Genomic DNA, 16692 nt, shown 5'->3' with positions numbered 1-16692 from the left:
GGCCATGTCCTCATCACAAATGAGCAAGGACTGTCCTTACAGGATTAGACAAATATCTCGTTGAGCAAGGGAAAATACCTATTGAAGGTTTATAAGAGGGAAGCCGTGAGCACTGACTCTTGGACGCCTTTCGGCATCTTTGTCCAGGATTCTAAAACAAGCCATCTATATATGAGCCCACTGTGTGTGTGTGTGTGTGTGTGTGCGCGCGTGCGTGTATGTGTGCGTGCGTGTTTGTGTGCAGGGCTCCAGACTGGGACCATTCGCATCAGTGCGAACTCCACATTCTACATGGCCACCTCTCTTAAAAGGCTAAAACCATGATTTGGTCAAACAGTAAAGTTCATTATCCTCATGATTCCCGTAATGACAGTGTCAGCCTGCCCCTCTACCTCTTTCGCTGGGGCCTGCTGCGGAAAACACAACTATTCAACTGTGTCAGCTCTCAATTTTGAGCTCAATGGCAACTATTTATAACAAGATATGTGATATGGTTTGCGATAGGCCTATGGGGCGCGAAAATGTGCATTGGCCATTGGGATTGCAAATGCCTTATTGGGCGCTAAACTACAACTGCAGAGTTTTTGGGGATATTCAACATTGACTGTTATATTTACATGGCTACTAGCAGTGGGTATTCTATTTAGAGTCAGCAATCTAGCGAATGTGTTTTGAGTTTCCACTTAATCAGGTGGTGAATTAGCCCCCAATATACTGTTAACCTATGATATTAGTGCACATAAAGATGCAGGCAAATTCATCTCTTTTGAACAAAAACAAACCAGAACATTCTGGAGCCCAATTTTAACAGTCAAATCTAACCACAATAGCATAATTGTCAACCCAAAATGCAAGACAATCACTGAATTAGGTTGCACATCAAAATAATTTGAATAACAACATGAAAAGATGACGAAGCAACGTGTTTCTTGAATAGCATCACAGTAGTCTATTACACATTTTAATAAAGCACTAGGAATTACTTCATAAGATGATACAAATGTTTTCAATTGAGTGATGTTGCAATTTCATTTGGGTGCGAACAAATCATGGGCTGGTGCCATCAAGGGAAAAATTGTAGTCTGAGCCCTGGTTTGTGTGTGTTGCTAGGATGGATATGAGTCCACTACTGTGTCAGTTAGTGGCATTTCCATTTACCCTGTGGGAGAGTCGTCAAAGAAAAGACAAGAGCACATGGAAGAAGTCTTATTATGAAGCATAGGGCCTCTACTCTTGGCCAATGCCGCTCTGAGAATGGACCTTTATAAGGGCAGTTCTGCCTCAAGGGCAGAATCAATGGGATTGCTTAAGTTTAGGAAAGTTATTGCAGTACTCACAGTGGGCATTGATTGTCATTTCAAGTATGCAAGATATGCCCTCACCTGAGAAATTACACTTTTCTACAGACTTGTTAAATATGATTGAAAAGGATTAGCAAACAGCCATTTATTTCACTGTTCTCTGAGACTTTGGAATGAGCTTATCTGTCAACAGCCTGCTCTCAAATAGCTCATGGGCTCATGGCATCCAGGCTATGTGCTGAAGCTGAATACAAAGCTGATCCATTCAGGGTTTGTTATCCAAGGAGTCTGTAGCTGTGTCCCAAATGGCACCCTATTCCCTATATAGTGCATTATTTTTGCATCGACCTCAGTCAAATGTATTGCACTATATAGGAAATAGGGTGTAATTTAGGATGCAACCTCTGTGTTTCCTGCCATGTAAATATACAGAGGGCCAGGGTTCTGGACAGCGGTCTCACTGACAGACATCTGTCAAACAGCTTTGGTCCAGCTGCTGTATTGTCTGACACTGGAGAAGAAGGAGAATGTGAAGAATAGAGCGAGGGAGGGGTAGAGAGAGAGGGGTAGAGAGAGAGGGAGAGAGAGGGAGGGGTAGAGAGAGAGGGAGAGAGAGGGGTAGAGAGAGAGGGGTAGAGAGAGAGGGAGAGAGAGGGAGGGGTAGAGAGAGAGGGAGAGAGAGGGGTAGAGAGAGGGGGTAGAGAGAGAGGGAGAGAGAGGGAGGGGTAGAGAGAGAGGGAGAGAGACAGACAGTGAGAGGTGCATGGTGTGGCGGCCTCTCACATGTTCCTCCAGGTGAGTACCAGGACCAGGGGGAGGAGGGTTTTGAGGGCCAGCGGAGACAGCTGTGGCTAGAAGGGTATTACTTTAGAAGTAGTGTACGCACAGCCAATAACTTTCAGGTGCACTGTTTTGACCCAAAGCTCGTTGTCAGGCTCTTTCTTTCAGGAATCCTGGGTATGACTTCTGAATGTTAATAAAAGGATATGATGGCTGAATCTTCCATGACCAGGTGGCAGGTTGCAGGCCACAGCCATAATACTAATACAGTAATAACACAACGATATGAATGTTATCATTATTTGATCTCTGAAATCACAACCAGGTCTCTACATTACTATAATAATACTCAGTGGTGTAAAGTACTTAAGGAAGAATACATCAAAGTACTACTTAAATCATTTTTTGGGGGTATCTGTACTTTACTCTACTATTTATATTTTTGACCACTTTTACATTTACTCCACTACATTCCCAAATATAATATTGTACTTTTTACTCCATACATTTTCCCTGACAACCAAAAATACTCATTACATTTTGAATGCTTAGCAGGACAGGAAAATTGTTAAATTCACACACTTATCAAGAGAACACTTGGTCATCCCTACTGCCTCTGATCTGACAGACTCAGTGTGCCCCTGGCAATCCGTACATTTTAAAAACAATTGCTTAATGTAAGGAATGTAAAATTATTTGTACTTTTACTTTTGATGCTTAAGTATATTTTTTCAATTACATTTCTTTTGATACTTAAGTATTTTTAAAACCGAATACTTTTAGACTTTTACTCAAGTAGTATTTTACTGGTTGACTTTTACTTTTACTCAAGTAACTTTCTATTAAGGTATCTATACTTTTACTCAAGTATGACAGTTGGGTATTTTTTCCACCACTAATAATACTACAATGATGTAAATGTTATTGGTCTTGTTGAAAACACCTGTGCAGCTGTGAAATTGGTTTGGGATTTGTTTTGGCGACGGTTGTTGGAAATGCTAGGGAACACTGGCGGAATGTCAATATTTGTAACCACAGCCATCACAGAACCCACCCACCACCAGACATTTTGAAGTTTGATTTGGGTACATCCCAAATGGCAACCTATTCCCTACACTCTTAGAAAAAATGTGCTATATAGAACCTAAAAGGGTTTTTCGGCTATCCCCATAGGAGAACCCTTTGAAGAACCCATTTTTGGTTCCAGGTAGAACCCTATCGGGTTCCATTTAGAACACTAGGGTTCTACATGGAACCCAAAAGAGTTCTACCTGGAACAAAAAAAGGTTATCCTATGGGACAGCCAAATAACCCTTTTGGAACCCTTTTTATGTATATTGTGTATAGTGTATATAGTGCACTACTTTTGACCAAGGCCCATAGTGCTCTGGTCAAAAGTAGTGCACTATATAGGGAATAGGGTGCCATTTGGGGACGTGCCTTGGAGTTAATCGGGTGATGTCATTAACTACCACAGCTGCGCTAGGCTTGTTAAATCATACCTGCCTCTTCTCATATGTTATGACGATTACACATTTTGTGGATTTTATTGGAAGTTGTGATTTATTGAAGCTTGCTCATTTTAATTGCCCTATAATACTGTCATGGTGCAAATCATGGTTTATTTATATGCTTCCCATTAAATTGATATTAATCATGGTTTAATATCTTCAAATACTTGTTGTTTTAACATTTGGTTATGTGTGTGACTAAGAACAAAATAGGTTGTGGCTTTGTAAAACTGAAAGCCAACACTCCTTAGTATCTCATTTCCCAGTTCTGTACTGGTATGTGCTTCATTATTTTCCAGAACTGCATGGACAAACACCCCCAAGAACCATGTTCTGCATGTTGTTTTCATGTTTGACCAGTTATACATGTATGTAACTGTATGATATCTTATGTTAACATCACAGGAGGCTACTGAGGGGAGAATGGCTCATAATAATGGCCTGAACAGAGCAAATGGAATTGAAACCATGTGTTTGATGTATTTGATACCATTCCATTGGTTCTGCTCCAGTTATTACCACAAGCCCGTTCTCCCCAGTTAAGGTGACACCAACCTCCTGTGGTTAACATGTACTGTATGTGTCTCTCTGTCTTTAGAACTGCATGGATAAACACCAGGTGGTTGGTGTTCTCCGTCAGATGGAGAAGTTTCTGAAAGGACAGGAGATGAGATTCACAGAGGGACTACGCATCATGAAGTCAAAACTGGCAACCCTACAGAACTCTGTCTCCAAGTTGCCTCAGGCCGATCAGTCGGCTGGTGAGTAGACCGAGAGTATAACCATTCTCCAGCACTCTGAGCACCTGAAATCAAGCTCTTATATAGCCATGTACAGACCAGCCTAAGGGTTCTTTACGCCATCTTGCTCTCTTTCTCTAGCTGTCTCTCCTCAATATAGCAGCTGATGAATGATTTGTTCTTAACTGACTTGCCTAGTTAAATAAAGGTAAAATAAAAAAATTCATTCATCAACAGAGGATAAAATTGGAGCACGTTGAATGATAATGGAAGTCGATTTCAGAAATGCTTCTTTATTATTAAAACCAGAAATCTACTTTGATTGTCTTTCAATTTACTCCACTTTTGTCCTCTATTTATGCACATTGTTTAGAGAGCCAGGCCCAGGCCTAAAGATCCCCTAGCCTGGGCCTGCTTCCATTGTCCTTAAGAGGGGCTCTACTGCAGAGACATAACATCCTAACCAGAGGGTAAGGGGAGGAGTGTTAGAGGCTAGGGAGTAGTGTGTGGTCTACCATCATTGGATTTTGGGGAAATGATTGTATTGTTTACCATGTCAGTACTGTTTACCATAATGAGCATTGATGAGATTCACATCCCCGTTCCTGGTTTTGTGGTCAATAAATCAACAAAATAAGGAAACAGTTAGATTTGAAAGTTTAGCTTAAAGTTTAAAGTTTCCCACTGAAACCCAAGCTTCTGCATAGCACTTAAATGACATGTGAACTCTCTTCGACCTGATGTTGACGCTTTAGTAGATAAACCTCAGTATTGGGTCAATGTGGAAATCGTTGGTCTTCTAGTAGTTACCGCTGTCCTTTTGGATCAAATGTTTTTCTTCCAGACAACTAGTTAGGCTTAGCAGGGTTTTCTATCAAACTTAGCCATAGCAAGTTCTATTGTAGTATTTTCAATTATATTCTATTCGATTCTATTTCTTTCTATTCTATTCCTGTGAAAATGGAAGTCATTCATCAGCTGCTATTTTGAGAGAGATAGTAAAAGAGAGAAAGAGAGAGAGAGAGAGAGAGGGAAGAGAGAGAGAGAGAGAGAGAGAGAGAGAGAGAGAGAGAGAGAGAGAATGTCATTTGGCACCATTATAGTACACACCGAGCAATCAATAGGAGACTGACAGGAAGTGGAATTGTGTCGTTTAGCACCAGACATGTGGATGATAGCTCTGCTCTTACTGGTATAGAACAAACCTCCCCCCTCTCTCTCTCTTTTGCTCAAAAATAAACTAGAGACTGTTTAGCCATGTGCTTGCAATTACTTGAAAGATTTCTCTTCTCCTATTTCTGTTGTTGTATAGTTACAGTGAGGGTACAAAACATTATGAACACCTGCTCTTTCCAGGACATAGACTGACCATATGAATCCAGGTAAAACAATATGATCCCTTATTTATGTCACTTATTAAATCCACTTCAATCAGTGTAGATGAAGGGGAGAAGACAGGTTAAATTATGATTTTAAGCCTTGAGACAATTGAGACATGGATTGTGTATGTGTGCCATTCAGAGGGCAAATGGGTAAAACCTAAAAATCTAGTGCCTTTTAACGGGATACGGTAGTAGGTGCCAGGCGCACCGGTTTGTGTCAAGAACTGCGAAGCTGCTGGGTTTTCCACGCTCAACAGTTTCCTGTGTGGATCATCCAGCCAACTTGACACAACTGTGGGAACCATTGGAGTCTACATGGGCCAGCATCCGTGTGGAATGCTTTCGAAACCTTGTAGAGTCCATGCCCCAACGAAATGAGGATGTTCTGCAACTCAATATTAGGAAGGTGTTCTTAATGTTTTGTACACTCAGATAACATTTGATTTTTTTTTTATCCCCTGAATTTTTTTATGCATAAGGTTATTTTGGTATTTTATTAGGATCCCAATTAGTGGTTACAAAAGCTGAAGCTCATCTTCCTGGGGTCCAACACAAAACATGAAACATGACATAATACAGAACATTAATAGACACGAACAGCTCAAGGACAGAACTACATCTATTTTTTTAACAGCACACATAGCCTGCATATCAGTGCCTACACAGAAACTATCTAGGGGAGAGGCGTTGTGCTGAGAGGTGTTGCTTTATCTGTGAAACCAGGTGATTTTGAAACCAGGTTTGCTGTTTATTTGAGCAATATGAGATGGAACGGATTTCCGTGCAATAATGGCTCTATATAATACTACACACTTTCTTCAATTTGTTCTGGATTTGGGGACAGTGAAAAGACTGTGCTTCCAATCATCTTTGGAGAAAAAAAAAAAACACTTTAACGCATATTTTTGTACAGTCAAATGAAGGGAATGTTCTTATGTTCTTCAATTAGTTGAACATTGAAAGCACAGTAAGAACATTCCCTGCGTTTAACTGTAGAAAAATATGCCTGGAAGATGATTGGTTATGTTTCAAAATGCTGATTCCTGCCCTACCTGTGTTGTGGAGTTAGCCTACTACTTACAGCATTTCCATACTTACTTTGGGAGGTACAATATTATGCAATTGACAGGGTGTGGGGTGTTTATCCCAAAAGCGTAAGCTGTACTGTACTAGAGGTCAAACCTCTTTATTTACATCCAGATTTAGAAAAGAAGCACATAATGATCTAATTACATTAAAACCTTGGCTTTCAATTGTAAGTAGTATGCTAACTCCACAACACAGGTACGGCAGGAATCAGCCTTTTGAAACAACCAACATACCTCATCTTTCAGGCATATTTTTCTACAGTTAAAGGAAGGGAGCATTTGATCAGTGTGTAATTACAACACCTTGGCTTTCAATTCTGTACATTTGTGGAATTATTTTCTATTATTGCTGCCATTTGATCCTTTCTGTATTTGTAGTAGGCCTAGTTTCTCTCAATAAAATGGTAATTTGTTGAGAACTATTTCAAGTAGCTGTTTTATTTGGTTTTAGAACTGGTGTTGTTGGTTTCCCCTCTCCTCCAAAACGGCTAGTAGCAGTAATCTGTTGAATGAAATGAGGCATTGCGTCAGTCTTTTCCCATGAAGTGGTCCTAGAGTCCTACAGTACCAACAGTACCCGGGACATGTGTATGTCCTCAGGCACTAAATGCCACAGGATGCTGGGTGCACGACTCCATATGCATACATGTGTGACAATCTTCTCTCTCCTCTCTCCCTCTCCCTCCCTCTGTCCTCCCTCCCTCTTCTCTCTCTGCCCCAGCCCCCTCTGTATGCCCCTCCCTGGAAGCCCCTGTCCACGGGACAAAGTTTGGCTCCAAGTATTTCATCAATCATGAAGTCCATTTCACCTGTTCCCATGGTTACCATCTGGTGGGCCCCGGGACACGTGTGTGTCAAGAGAACGGGAGTTGGAGTGGTGTCAACACTATCTGTAAAGGTACATGACTGTCTGTCTGTCTGTCTGTCTGTCTGTCTGTCTGTCTGTCTGTCTGTCTGTCTGTCTGTCTGTCTGTCTGTCTGTCTGTCTGTCTGTCTGTCTGTCTGTCTGTCTGTCTGTCTGTCTGTCTGTCTGTCTGTCTGTCTGTCTGTCTGTCTGTCTGTCTGTCTGTGTCTGTCTGTCTGTCTGTCTGTCTGTCCAAATGGGCAATATAGTCAAACACACATCACTTTAGGTGGTGCAGGGCTGAGGAAAACTTGAAGAGATGGGACCCGCACACATTACACCACCATATCTTCATTTGACATTAAGTTAGGAACAATGTTCCAATGTGTCTGTCCAATGTCTGTCTGTCCACCTGAAACCAGAGCCCATCTCACACATTACATTGCAGTTTTGCTATTTCCTACACAAATGTTCCTCTTTAAAATGACTTGAGTTCACATCAGCCAGTCAGTGTAAATTGTAAAGGTCAAACTACTCCTCTTCTCCTGTTGTTATTCACTAAGTGCTGCTGCCATGGACTCTGTCTTCCCAACGCACTGGAATTGACTGTAAATACCTTTTATCAGCAGTCCGAGGGGGCAGAGAGGGGGTGGGCAGAGGGGACAGAGAGGGCGGCAAAGAGGGGGACAGAGTGGGGGACAGAGAAGGGGACAGAGGAAGGGACAGAGGGGGAGAGAGGAAGGGACAGAAGAAGGGACAGAGAGGGGGACAGAGAAGGGGACAGAGGAAGAGACAGAGGGGGGACAGAGGAAGGGACACAGAGGGCAGCAGAGAGGGGGACAGAGGAAGGGACAGGGAGGGCAGCAGAGAGGAGGACAGAGGAAGGGACAGCGAGGGCAGCAGAGAGGGGGACAGAGAGGGGACAGAGAGGGCAGCAGAGAGGGGGACAGAGGAAGGGACAGAGAGGGCAAAAGAGAGGGGGACAGAGAGGGGGACAGAGGAAGGGACAGAGGAAGGGACAGAGAGGGGGACAGATGAAGGGACAGAGAGGGGGACAGAGAGTGCAGCAGAGAGGGGCACAGAGGAAGGGACAGGGAGGGCAGCAGAGAGGGGGACAGAGAGGGCAGCAGAGAGGCCACAGAGAGGGGGACAGAGAGGGCAACAGAGAGGGGACAGAGAGTGCAGCAGAGAGGGGACAGAGGAAGGGACAGGGAGGGCAGCAGAGAGCAGAGGAAGGGACAGAGGAAGAGACAGAGAGGGCAGCAGAGAGGGGGACAGAGAGAGGGGGTAGAGGTAGGGACAGAGAGGGGGACAGAGAGGGGACAGAGGAAGGGACAGAGGAGGGCAGCAGAGAGGGGGACAGAGAGGGGGACAGAGAGGGCAGCAGAGAGGGGGACAGAGAGGGCAGCAGAGAGGGGGACAGAGAGGCCACAGCGAGGGGGACAGAGAGGGCAACAGAGAGGGGACAGAGAGGGCAGCAGAGAGGGGGACAGAGAGGGCAGCAGAGAGGGGGACAGAGAGGGCAGCAGAGAGGGGAACAGAGAGGGCAGCAGAGAGGGGGACAGAGAGGGCAGCAGAGAGGGTGACAGAGAGGGTGACAGAGAGTGCAGCAGAGAGGGCAGCAGAGAGGAAGGGACAGAGAGGGAAGCAGAGAACAGAGGGGGGACAGAGAGGGGGACAGAGAGGGCAGCAGAGAGGGGGACAGAGAGGGGAACAGAGAGGGGGACAGAGAGGGCAGCAGAGAGGGGGACAGAGAGGGCAGCAGAGAGGGGGACAGCGAGGGCAGCAGAGAGGGGGACAGAGAGGGGAACAGAGAGGGGGACAGAGAGGGCAGCAGAGAGGGGGACAGAGAGGGCAGCAGAGAGGGGGACAGAGAGGGGAACAGAGAGGGCAGCAGAGAGGGGGACAGAGAGGGCAGCAGAGAGGGGGACAGAGAGGGCAGCAGAGAGGGGGACAGAGAGGGCAGCAGAGAGGGGACAGAGAGGGGCAGCAGAGAGGGGGACAGAGAGGGCAGCAGAGAGGGGGACAGAGAGGGCAGCAGAGAGGGCAGCAGAGAGGGGGACAAAGAGGGCAGCAGAGAGGGCAGCAGAGAGGGGGACAGAGAGGGCAGCAGAGAGGGGGGATAGAGAGGGCAGCAGAGAGGGGGACAGAGAGGGAAGCAGAGAGGGGAACAGAGAGGGCAGCAGAGAGGGGGACAGAGAGGGCAGCAGAGAGGGGACAGAGAGGGGGACAGAGAGGGCAGCAGCAGAGGGGGACAGAGAGGGCAGCAGAGAGGGGGACAGCGAGGGCAGAGAGAGGGGGACAGAGAGGGCAGCAGAGAGGGGGACAGAGAGAGGGACAGAGAGGGCAGCAGAGAGGGGGATAGAGAGGGCATCAGAGAGATGAACAGAGAGGGCATCAGAGAGATGAACAGAGAGGGCAGCAGAGAGGGGGACAGAGAGGGCAGCAGAGAGGGGACAGAGAGGGGGACAGAGAGGGCAGGGAGGGGGACAGAGAGGGCAGCAGAGAGGGCAGCAGAGAGGGGGACAGAGAGGGCAGCAGAGAGGGGACAGAGAGGGCAGCAGAGAGGGGGTCAATGAGGGCAGCAGAGAGGGGGACAGAGAGGGGGACAGAGAGGGGGAGCAGAGAGGGGGACAGAGAGGGCACAAAGAGGGGAGCAAAGAGGGGAACAGAGAGGGGGACAGAGAGGGCAGCAGAGAGGGGGACAGAGAGGGGAACAGAGAGGGGACAGAGAGGGCAGCAGAGAGGGGGACAGAGAGGGCAGCAGAGAGGGGGACAGAGAGGGCAGCAGCAGAGAGGGGGACAGAGAGGGGGGACAGAGAGGGCAGCAGAGAGGGGGACAGAGAGGGCAGCAGAGGTGGGGGACAGAGAGGGCAGCAGAGAGGTGGACAGAGAGGGCAGCAGAGAGGGGGACAGAGAGTGGGACCGAGAGGGCAGCAGAGAGGGGGACAGAAAGGGCAGCAGAGAGGGGGACAGAGAGGGCAGCAGAGAGGGGGACAGAGAGGGCAGCAGAGAGGGGGACAGAGAGGGCAGCAGAGAGGGGGAAGGGGTGTTTAATAAAGAGTAAGGAGGAATGTTTAACACGTGTTAATGTTATATTAGAGTGCGGTGGTGTATTGAAGCTGTGTTTCCACAGTATGTGTCTGCACAGTGGCGATCCATCCATACACCTGTTAGTGGTTAGCTTTTACTACTGACATCACTATCACTTTAAACTCCCATCCTGTTCTTCACAATTTGACCTATGAAGATTTTCTGACATAACTGTGGTCAGAGTGGCTGCAGTGGCTACAAAAACAGTTGGCTAAAACTAAATCTAGGCCGTGTTCTTTGGGGCATGTCATGTAAAATGTTTAACCACGAAAAATGTTTTTCATTAGACAATTCCAGGTAGTCCCTCTCTGTTTCAGTCTGTTTTCTTTCATTTGCTACCTAATGAAATTAACCCAGCCCTGCATTAATTATTGGGTTGTGCCAGACAGTGCACCCTTGAGCAAATAATAAATACATTGAGACAGACTGAAGATTTAACAGACAGAGATTCCTGTAAGGAACTGCTCTGACTGAACACTACTGGACAGAAATCTGGCATCTGCAACCCAGACACTTTGTTGTTCTAGAATCTAGAGGAGTCTGTTCAGACAGAGGGCCCTGTAGACCTGTAAAGATTGATGACGGAGGAAGAGAGAGGGAGAAAAAGAGAGAGAGCGTGATAGAGGAAGAGAATATGAGGAAAGAAAGCGGAAGAGATGGAGGGATAGAGGGGGGAGAAAGACAAGGGGAGAGAGAAAAGGAGAGAGAAAAACAGAAAGAGAGAGAAGAGAGGGAAAATGTGTAGAGTGAAAAATACCTGACCTATAAGAGGGAGAGGAATAGATAGAGAGAAGGAGAGGGATAGATAGAGAGAGGGAGAGAGATAGAGAGAGGGAGAGAGAGAGAGAGAGAGAGAGAGAGAGAGAGAGAGAGAGAGAGAGAGAGAGAGAGGGAGATAGAGAGAGGGAGGGAGAGAGAGAGAGAGAGAGGGAGAGAGAGAGAGAGAGAGAGGGATAGATAGAGAGAGAGAGAGAGAGAGGGGGAGGGAGAGAGAGATAGGGAGAGTGGAGAGGGAGAGAGATAGAGAGAGAGAGGGATAGATAGAGAGAGAGAGAGGTAGAAAGATGGAATGGAGAGGGAGAGAAAGGGAGAGATAGAGGGATAGATAGAGGGAGAGAGAGCAAGAGAGAGAAAGGGAGAGAAAGGGAGAGATAGGGAGAGGGATGGATAGAGGGAGGGAGAGGGATAGAGAGGGAGGGAGAGGGATATATAGAGGGAGAGGGATAGTTAGAGGGAGAGATAGGGAGAGTGCGAGGGATAGATAAAGGGAGAGATAGAGATAGGGAGAGGGATAGATAGAGGGGGAGAGTGAGAGGGATAGATAGAGGGAAAGGGATAGATAGAGGGAGAGAGAGAGAATGAGAAATAAGGATAGAAGGAGGGCAGAGTCTCTGGGTCTTTAGCTCTGTGGGCTAACTGTATTTTGAACGAGAGTGCTATATAGAGTGAGAGCTAGAGGGAGAGGGAGAGAGAAAATGAGAGGGAAAGAGGTTAGTCTTTGCTTCTGAGGGTTAACTGTATTTTGACTCCTCTCCTAATCCCATGGCGTTTATTTGCCTTCCCCGGGGCCACCTGACCACAGAACAGGTACAGATGTATAGACCTATTTCACTCCCTGGGATATTTTTAAACTCATTTTCCACATATTTGACATTTTTATCCTCTCTCTCTCAATAGTGCTTTTTTAAAGCCAAACTCTAAAATTAGACATCTTATATATGTACAGGACTACCCCTTTAGAACCCATCCACAGAGATGATATTGTGCAAATTGGGTCTTTTCCTGGTTGTTTTAAACATCAACATCACCGTCTCCTTTGAGACCTGAGCACAAATTGACTGAACTGACTGTACCACTTCCACCTATTCCCTATTTAGTGCACTACTTTTGACCAGAGACCTATGTGAATAGGGTGCCATTTGGAATGCACATTGGAATGTCTCGGCCAGTGCCAGTAGTGATGGCCGGAGAGATGTGAGCCATCAATAGCATGCTTAACATAGTTGCTGCTATTAGACCATGGGCCGTGGTGCTGTAATGAAATAACAGCATGGATGAACTTAACATCTGCCTTCTGGAACCCCTGGACAAAGAGACTGAAGAGAGGAACGGCATGGATGAACTTAACCTCTGCCTTCTGGAACCCCTGGACAAAGAGACTGAAGAGATGAACAGCATGGATGAACTTAACCTCTGCCTTCTGGAACCCCTGGACAAAGAGACTGAAGAGAGGAACAGCATGGATTAACTTAACCTCTGCCTTCTGGAACCCCTGGACAAAGAGACTGAAAGAGGAACAGCATGGATGAACTTAACCTCTGCCTTCTGGAACCCCTGGACAAAGAGACTGAAGAGAGGAACAGCATGGATAAACTTAACCTCTGCCTTCTGGAACCCCTGGACAAAGAGACTGAAGAGAGGAACAGCATGGATGAACTTAACCTCTGCCTTCTGGAACCCCTGGACAAAGAGACTGAAGAGAGGAACAGCATGGATTAACTTAACCTCTGCCTTCTGGAACCCCTGGACAAAGAGACTGAAGAGAGGAACAGCATGGATTAACTTAACATCTGCCTTCTGGAACCCCTGGACAAAGAGACTGAAGAGAGGAACAGCATGGATTAACTTAACATCTGCCTTCTGGAACCCCTGGACAAAGAGACTGAAGAGAGGAACAGCATGGATGAACTTAACCTCTGCCATCTGAAACCCCTGGACAACGAGACTGAAGAGAGGAACAGCATGGATTAACTTAACATCTGCCTTCTGGAACCCCTGGACAAAGAGACTGAAGAGAGGAACAGCATGGATGAACTTAACCTCTGCCATCTGAAACCCCTGGACAACGAGACTGAAGAGAGGAACAGCATGGATTAACTTAACCTCTGCCTTCTGGAACCCCTGGACAAAGAGACTGAAGAGAGGAACAGCATGGATTAACTTAACCTCTGCCTTCTGGAACCCCTGGACAAAGAGACTGAAGAGAGGAACAGCATGGATGAACTTAACCTCTGCCTTCTGGAACCCCTGGACAAAGAGACTGAAGAGAGGAACAGCATGGATTAACTTAACCTCTGCCTTCTGGAACCACTGGACAAAGAGACTGAAGAGAGGAACAGCATGGATGAACTTAACCTCTGCCTTCTGGAACCCCTGGACAAAGAGACTGAAGAGAGGAACAGCATGGATTAACTTAACATCTGCTTTCTGGAACCCCTGGACAAAGAGACTGAAGAGAGGAACAGCATGGATGAACTTAACCTCTGCCTTCTGGAACCCCTGGACAAAGAGACTGAAGAGAGGAACAGCATGGATGAACTTAACCTCTGCCTTCTGGAACCCCTGGACAAAGAGACTGAAGAGAGGAACAGCATGGATGAACTTAACCTCTGCCTTCTGGAACCCCTGGACAAAGAGACTGAAGATAGGAACAGCATGGATGAACTTTACCTCTGCCTTCTGGAACCCCTGGACAAAGAGACTGAAGAGAGGAACAGCATGGATTAACTTAACCTCTGCCTTCTGGAACCCCTGGACAAAGAGACTGAAGAGAGGAACAGCATGGATGAACTTAACCTCTGCCTTCTGGAACCCCTGGACAAAGAGACTGAAGAGAGGAACAGCATGGATGAACTTAACCTCTGCCTTCTGGAACCCCTGGACAAAGAGACTGAAGAGAGGAACAGCATGGATGAACTTAACCTCTGCCTTCTGGAACCCCTGGACAAAGAGACTGAAGAGAGGAACAGCATGGATGAACTTAACCTCTGCCTTTTGGAACCCCTGGACAAAGAGACTGAAAGAGGAACAGCATGGATGAACTTAACCTCTGCCTTCTGGAACCCCTGGACAAAGAGACTGAAGAGAGGAAAAGCATGGATGAACTTAACCTTTGCCTTCTGGAACCCCTGGACAAAGAGACTGAAGAGAGGAACAGCATGGATGAACTTAACCTTTGCCTTCTGGAACCCCTGGACAAAGAGACTGAAGAGAGGAACAGCATGGATGAACTTAACCTCTGCCTTCTGGAACCCCTGGACAAAGAGACTGAAGAGAGGAACAGCATGGATGAACTTAACCTCTGCCTTCTGGAACCCCTGGACAAAGAGACTGAAGAGAGGAACAGCATGGATGAACTTAACCTCTGCCTTCTGGAACCCCTGGACAAAGAGACTGAAGAGAGGAACAGCATGGATGAACTTAACCTCTGCCTTCTGGAACCCCTGGACAAAGAGACTGAAGAGAGGAACAGAAAAAATTGAAGGGCTAGTAATCTTACAGGAGCCCTGCTGCCAATCCTGGACTGCATCCCAAATTACATCATATTATCTGTGTTGTGCACTACTTATGGGCCCTGGTCAAAATGGAATATAATGCCATTTGTGACGTAGTCGTTATTATGGGGGAATAGCACCAACACAGAGAGGGGAAGGGGAATCGGGGAATGTGCCCCCCTCTGGAATGCAGTCTAGTACAGGTGTTTTCTGTGTCCTTTATTGCCACTTTAACGAGGGGTTCATTCAGTGAGGGCTCTGAGCTCCAGCCACGATGAAGAATGGGCCTTTTCTTCTCATCCCCTTATCTGTTTATGTGAGGCTTGGTACCCCTTTAGTTGGCCAGCCGGCGGGCTCACGGGATGGGCTGCCTTCTCCCTTTCAGCCTGGCTTTCAGGGGCTGCTCCAGCTCAAACAAGGTCACCCTGAATGGGACGTGTATGTGTGTTATTCCTCCTCCTAGCAGAAGAAAAATCTAATCAAAGTTTATTGTTCGAGGTACACAGTTTAGAAGATGTTAGAGCGGGTGCAGCGAAATGCTTATGTTACTAGCTCGTAACAATGCAGTAAAATATCAAACAAGTAAACACGCACAAAAAGAAAGAAATCAAGAGTATGTAACAGTCCCTTATGTCTCTCTGGAAGGAGATCCTCGCCCTGAGCGCATCTACTTTATTGTCCAGGAACTGAATGTTGATGGTTTGCTCGCTGCCTGAGTCTTCTGTTCCCTCGTCTCCGGCATCAACCTTTTGGTGTAGCACCCGGGATGAATGGGGCTGCCTCTGAAAGTTCCAAACAAAGGATCCACAGAAATGTGTCAGACCCCCAGTACTCCTGCTCCAATCAATCCACCAATTCAGAGAGAGGTGATGGTGGATACAGGGAGGGGGGATGAGGGTAGAGTAGGGTGTGTGTGTGTGTGTGTGTGTGTGTGTGTGTGTGTGTGTGTGTGTGTGTGTGTGTGTGTGTTATTCTTAATCCCGTGATAGATCCACTACTCTCAAGAGACAGACAGCTTTCTTCTCATTTCCAATGATAACATTGTCCACTCTGCAGCCAATTGAAGAAGCATTTTTGTTGCAATGGAATAAGTTTCCATGTTTGAAGAATAACCTTTTCTCCTTATTTATAAGTACAAAATCAGTACAAACCTCTTCTAGGGAGTTTTTCACTTGTTATAAGCAGTTACATAAACACAGACTCTGTGAAAGGCAGTGAAAGGCAGAGTCAGTGAAAGGCATGTGCCTCCTAACATTACAATTCTACAAGAATTAAAACCATTATAAAACCATTAAAACCATAATGCTAATAAAACCATGCCAACAGTCTCTGGAGAACTTTGTTCATCATGCTCATTTGACAAAAACAAATCACCATCCATCCATTCCCCATCTGTGCAAGTCCATTTAACTCAAACAACACCACTTCTTTATACAGTATGAATCAGGACTGAAACATTTCATCTCTCATTTCAAGCACTTTGAATGGTGAGGCTGGAGACCTGAAGGGGAGTATTGACGGGGAAAGGAATGAATTGTCCTCTGTCTGTAAACGATGCTGCCAGGTTAGTCTGGTCTAAATCTGCTGTATTAGGTATCACCCATCCCCTGGACAGAGAGCAGACCTACAGCCCCTAGATGGGACTAAGATAATTAGAGAGCTAACAGTATGCTCATTCA

General features: G+C 46.2%; 1 protein-coding gene across 3 annotated transcripts in view; it reads left to right on the top strand.

The window, feature by feature from the left end:
• LOC115144370 (fibulin-7) overlaps positions 1 to 16692 on the top strand; it is a 28680-nt gene that overhangs the window by 830 nt on the left and 11158 nt on the right. For all 3 annotated transcript variants that reach the window (XM_029685340.2, XM_029685344.2, XM_029685341.2), the window contains exons 2-3: positions 4191 to 4353; positions 7524 to 7700. In XM_029685340.2, the coding sequence (XP_029541200.1) occupies positions 4191 to 4353; positions 7524 to 7700 (340 nt within the window). The remainder of the gene's footprint in view (positions 1 to 4190; positions 4354 to 7523; positions 7701 to 16692) is intronic.

This window comes from Oncorhynchus nerka, linkage group LG16, assembly GCF_034236695.1.
Source record: "Oncorhynchus nerka isolate Pitt River linkage group LG16, Oner_Uvic_2.0, whole genome shotgun sequence".
Lineage (NCBI taxonomy): Eukaryota > Metazoa > Chordata > Actinopteri > Salmoniformes > Salmonidae > Oncorhynchus > Oncorhynchus nerka.
This window is presented reverse-complemented; position numbering and strand designations above follow the sequence as displayed.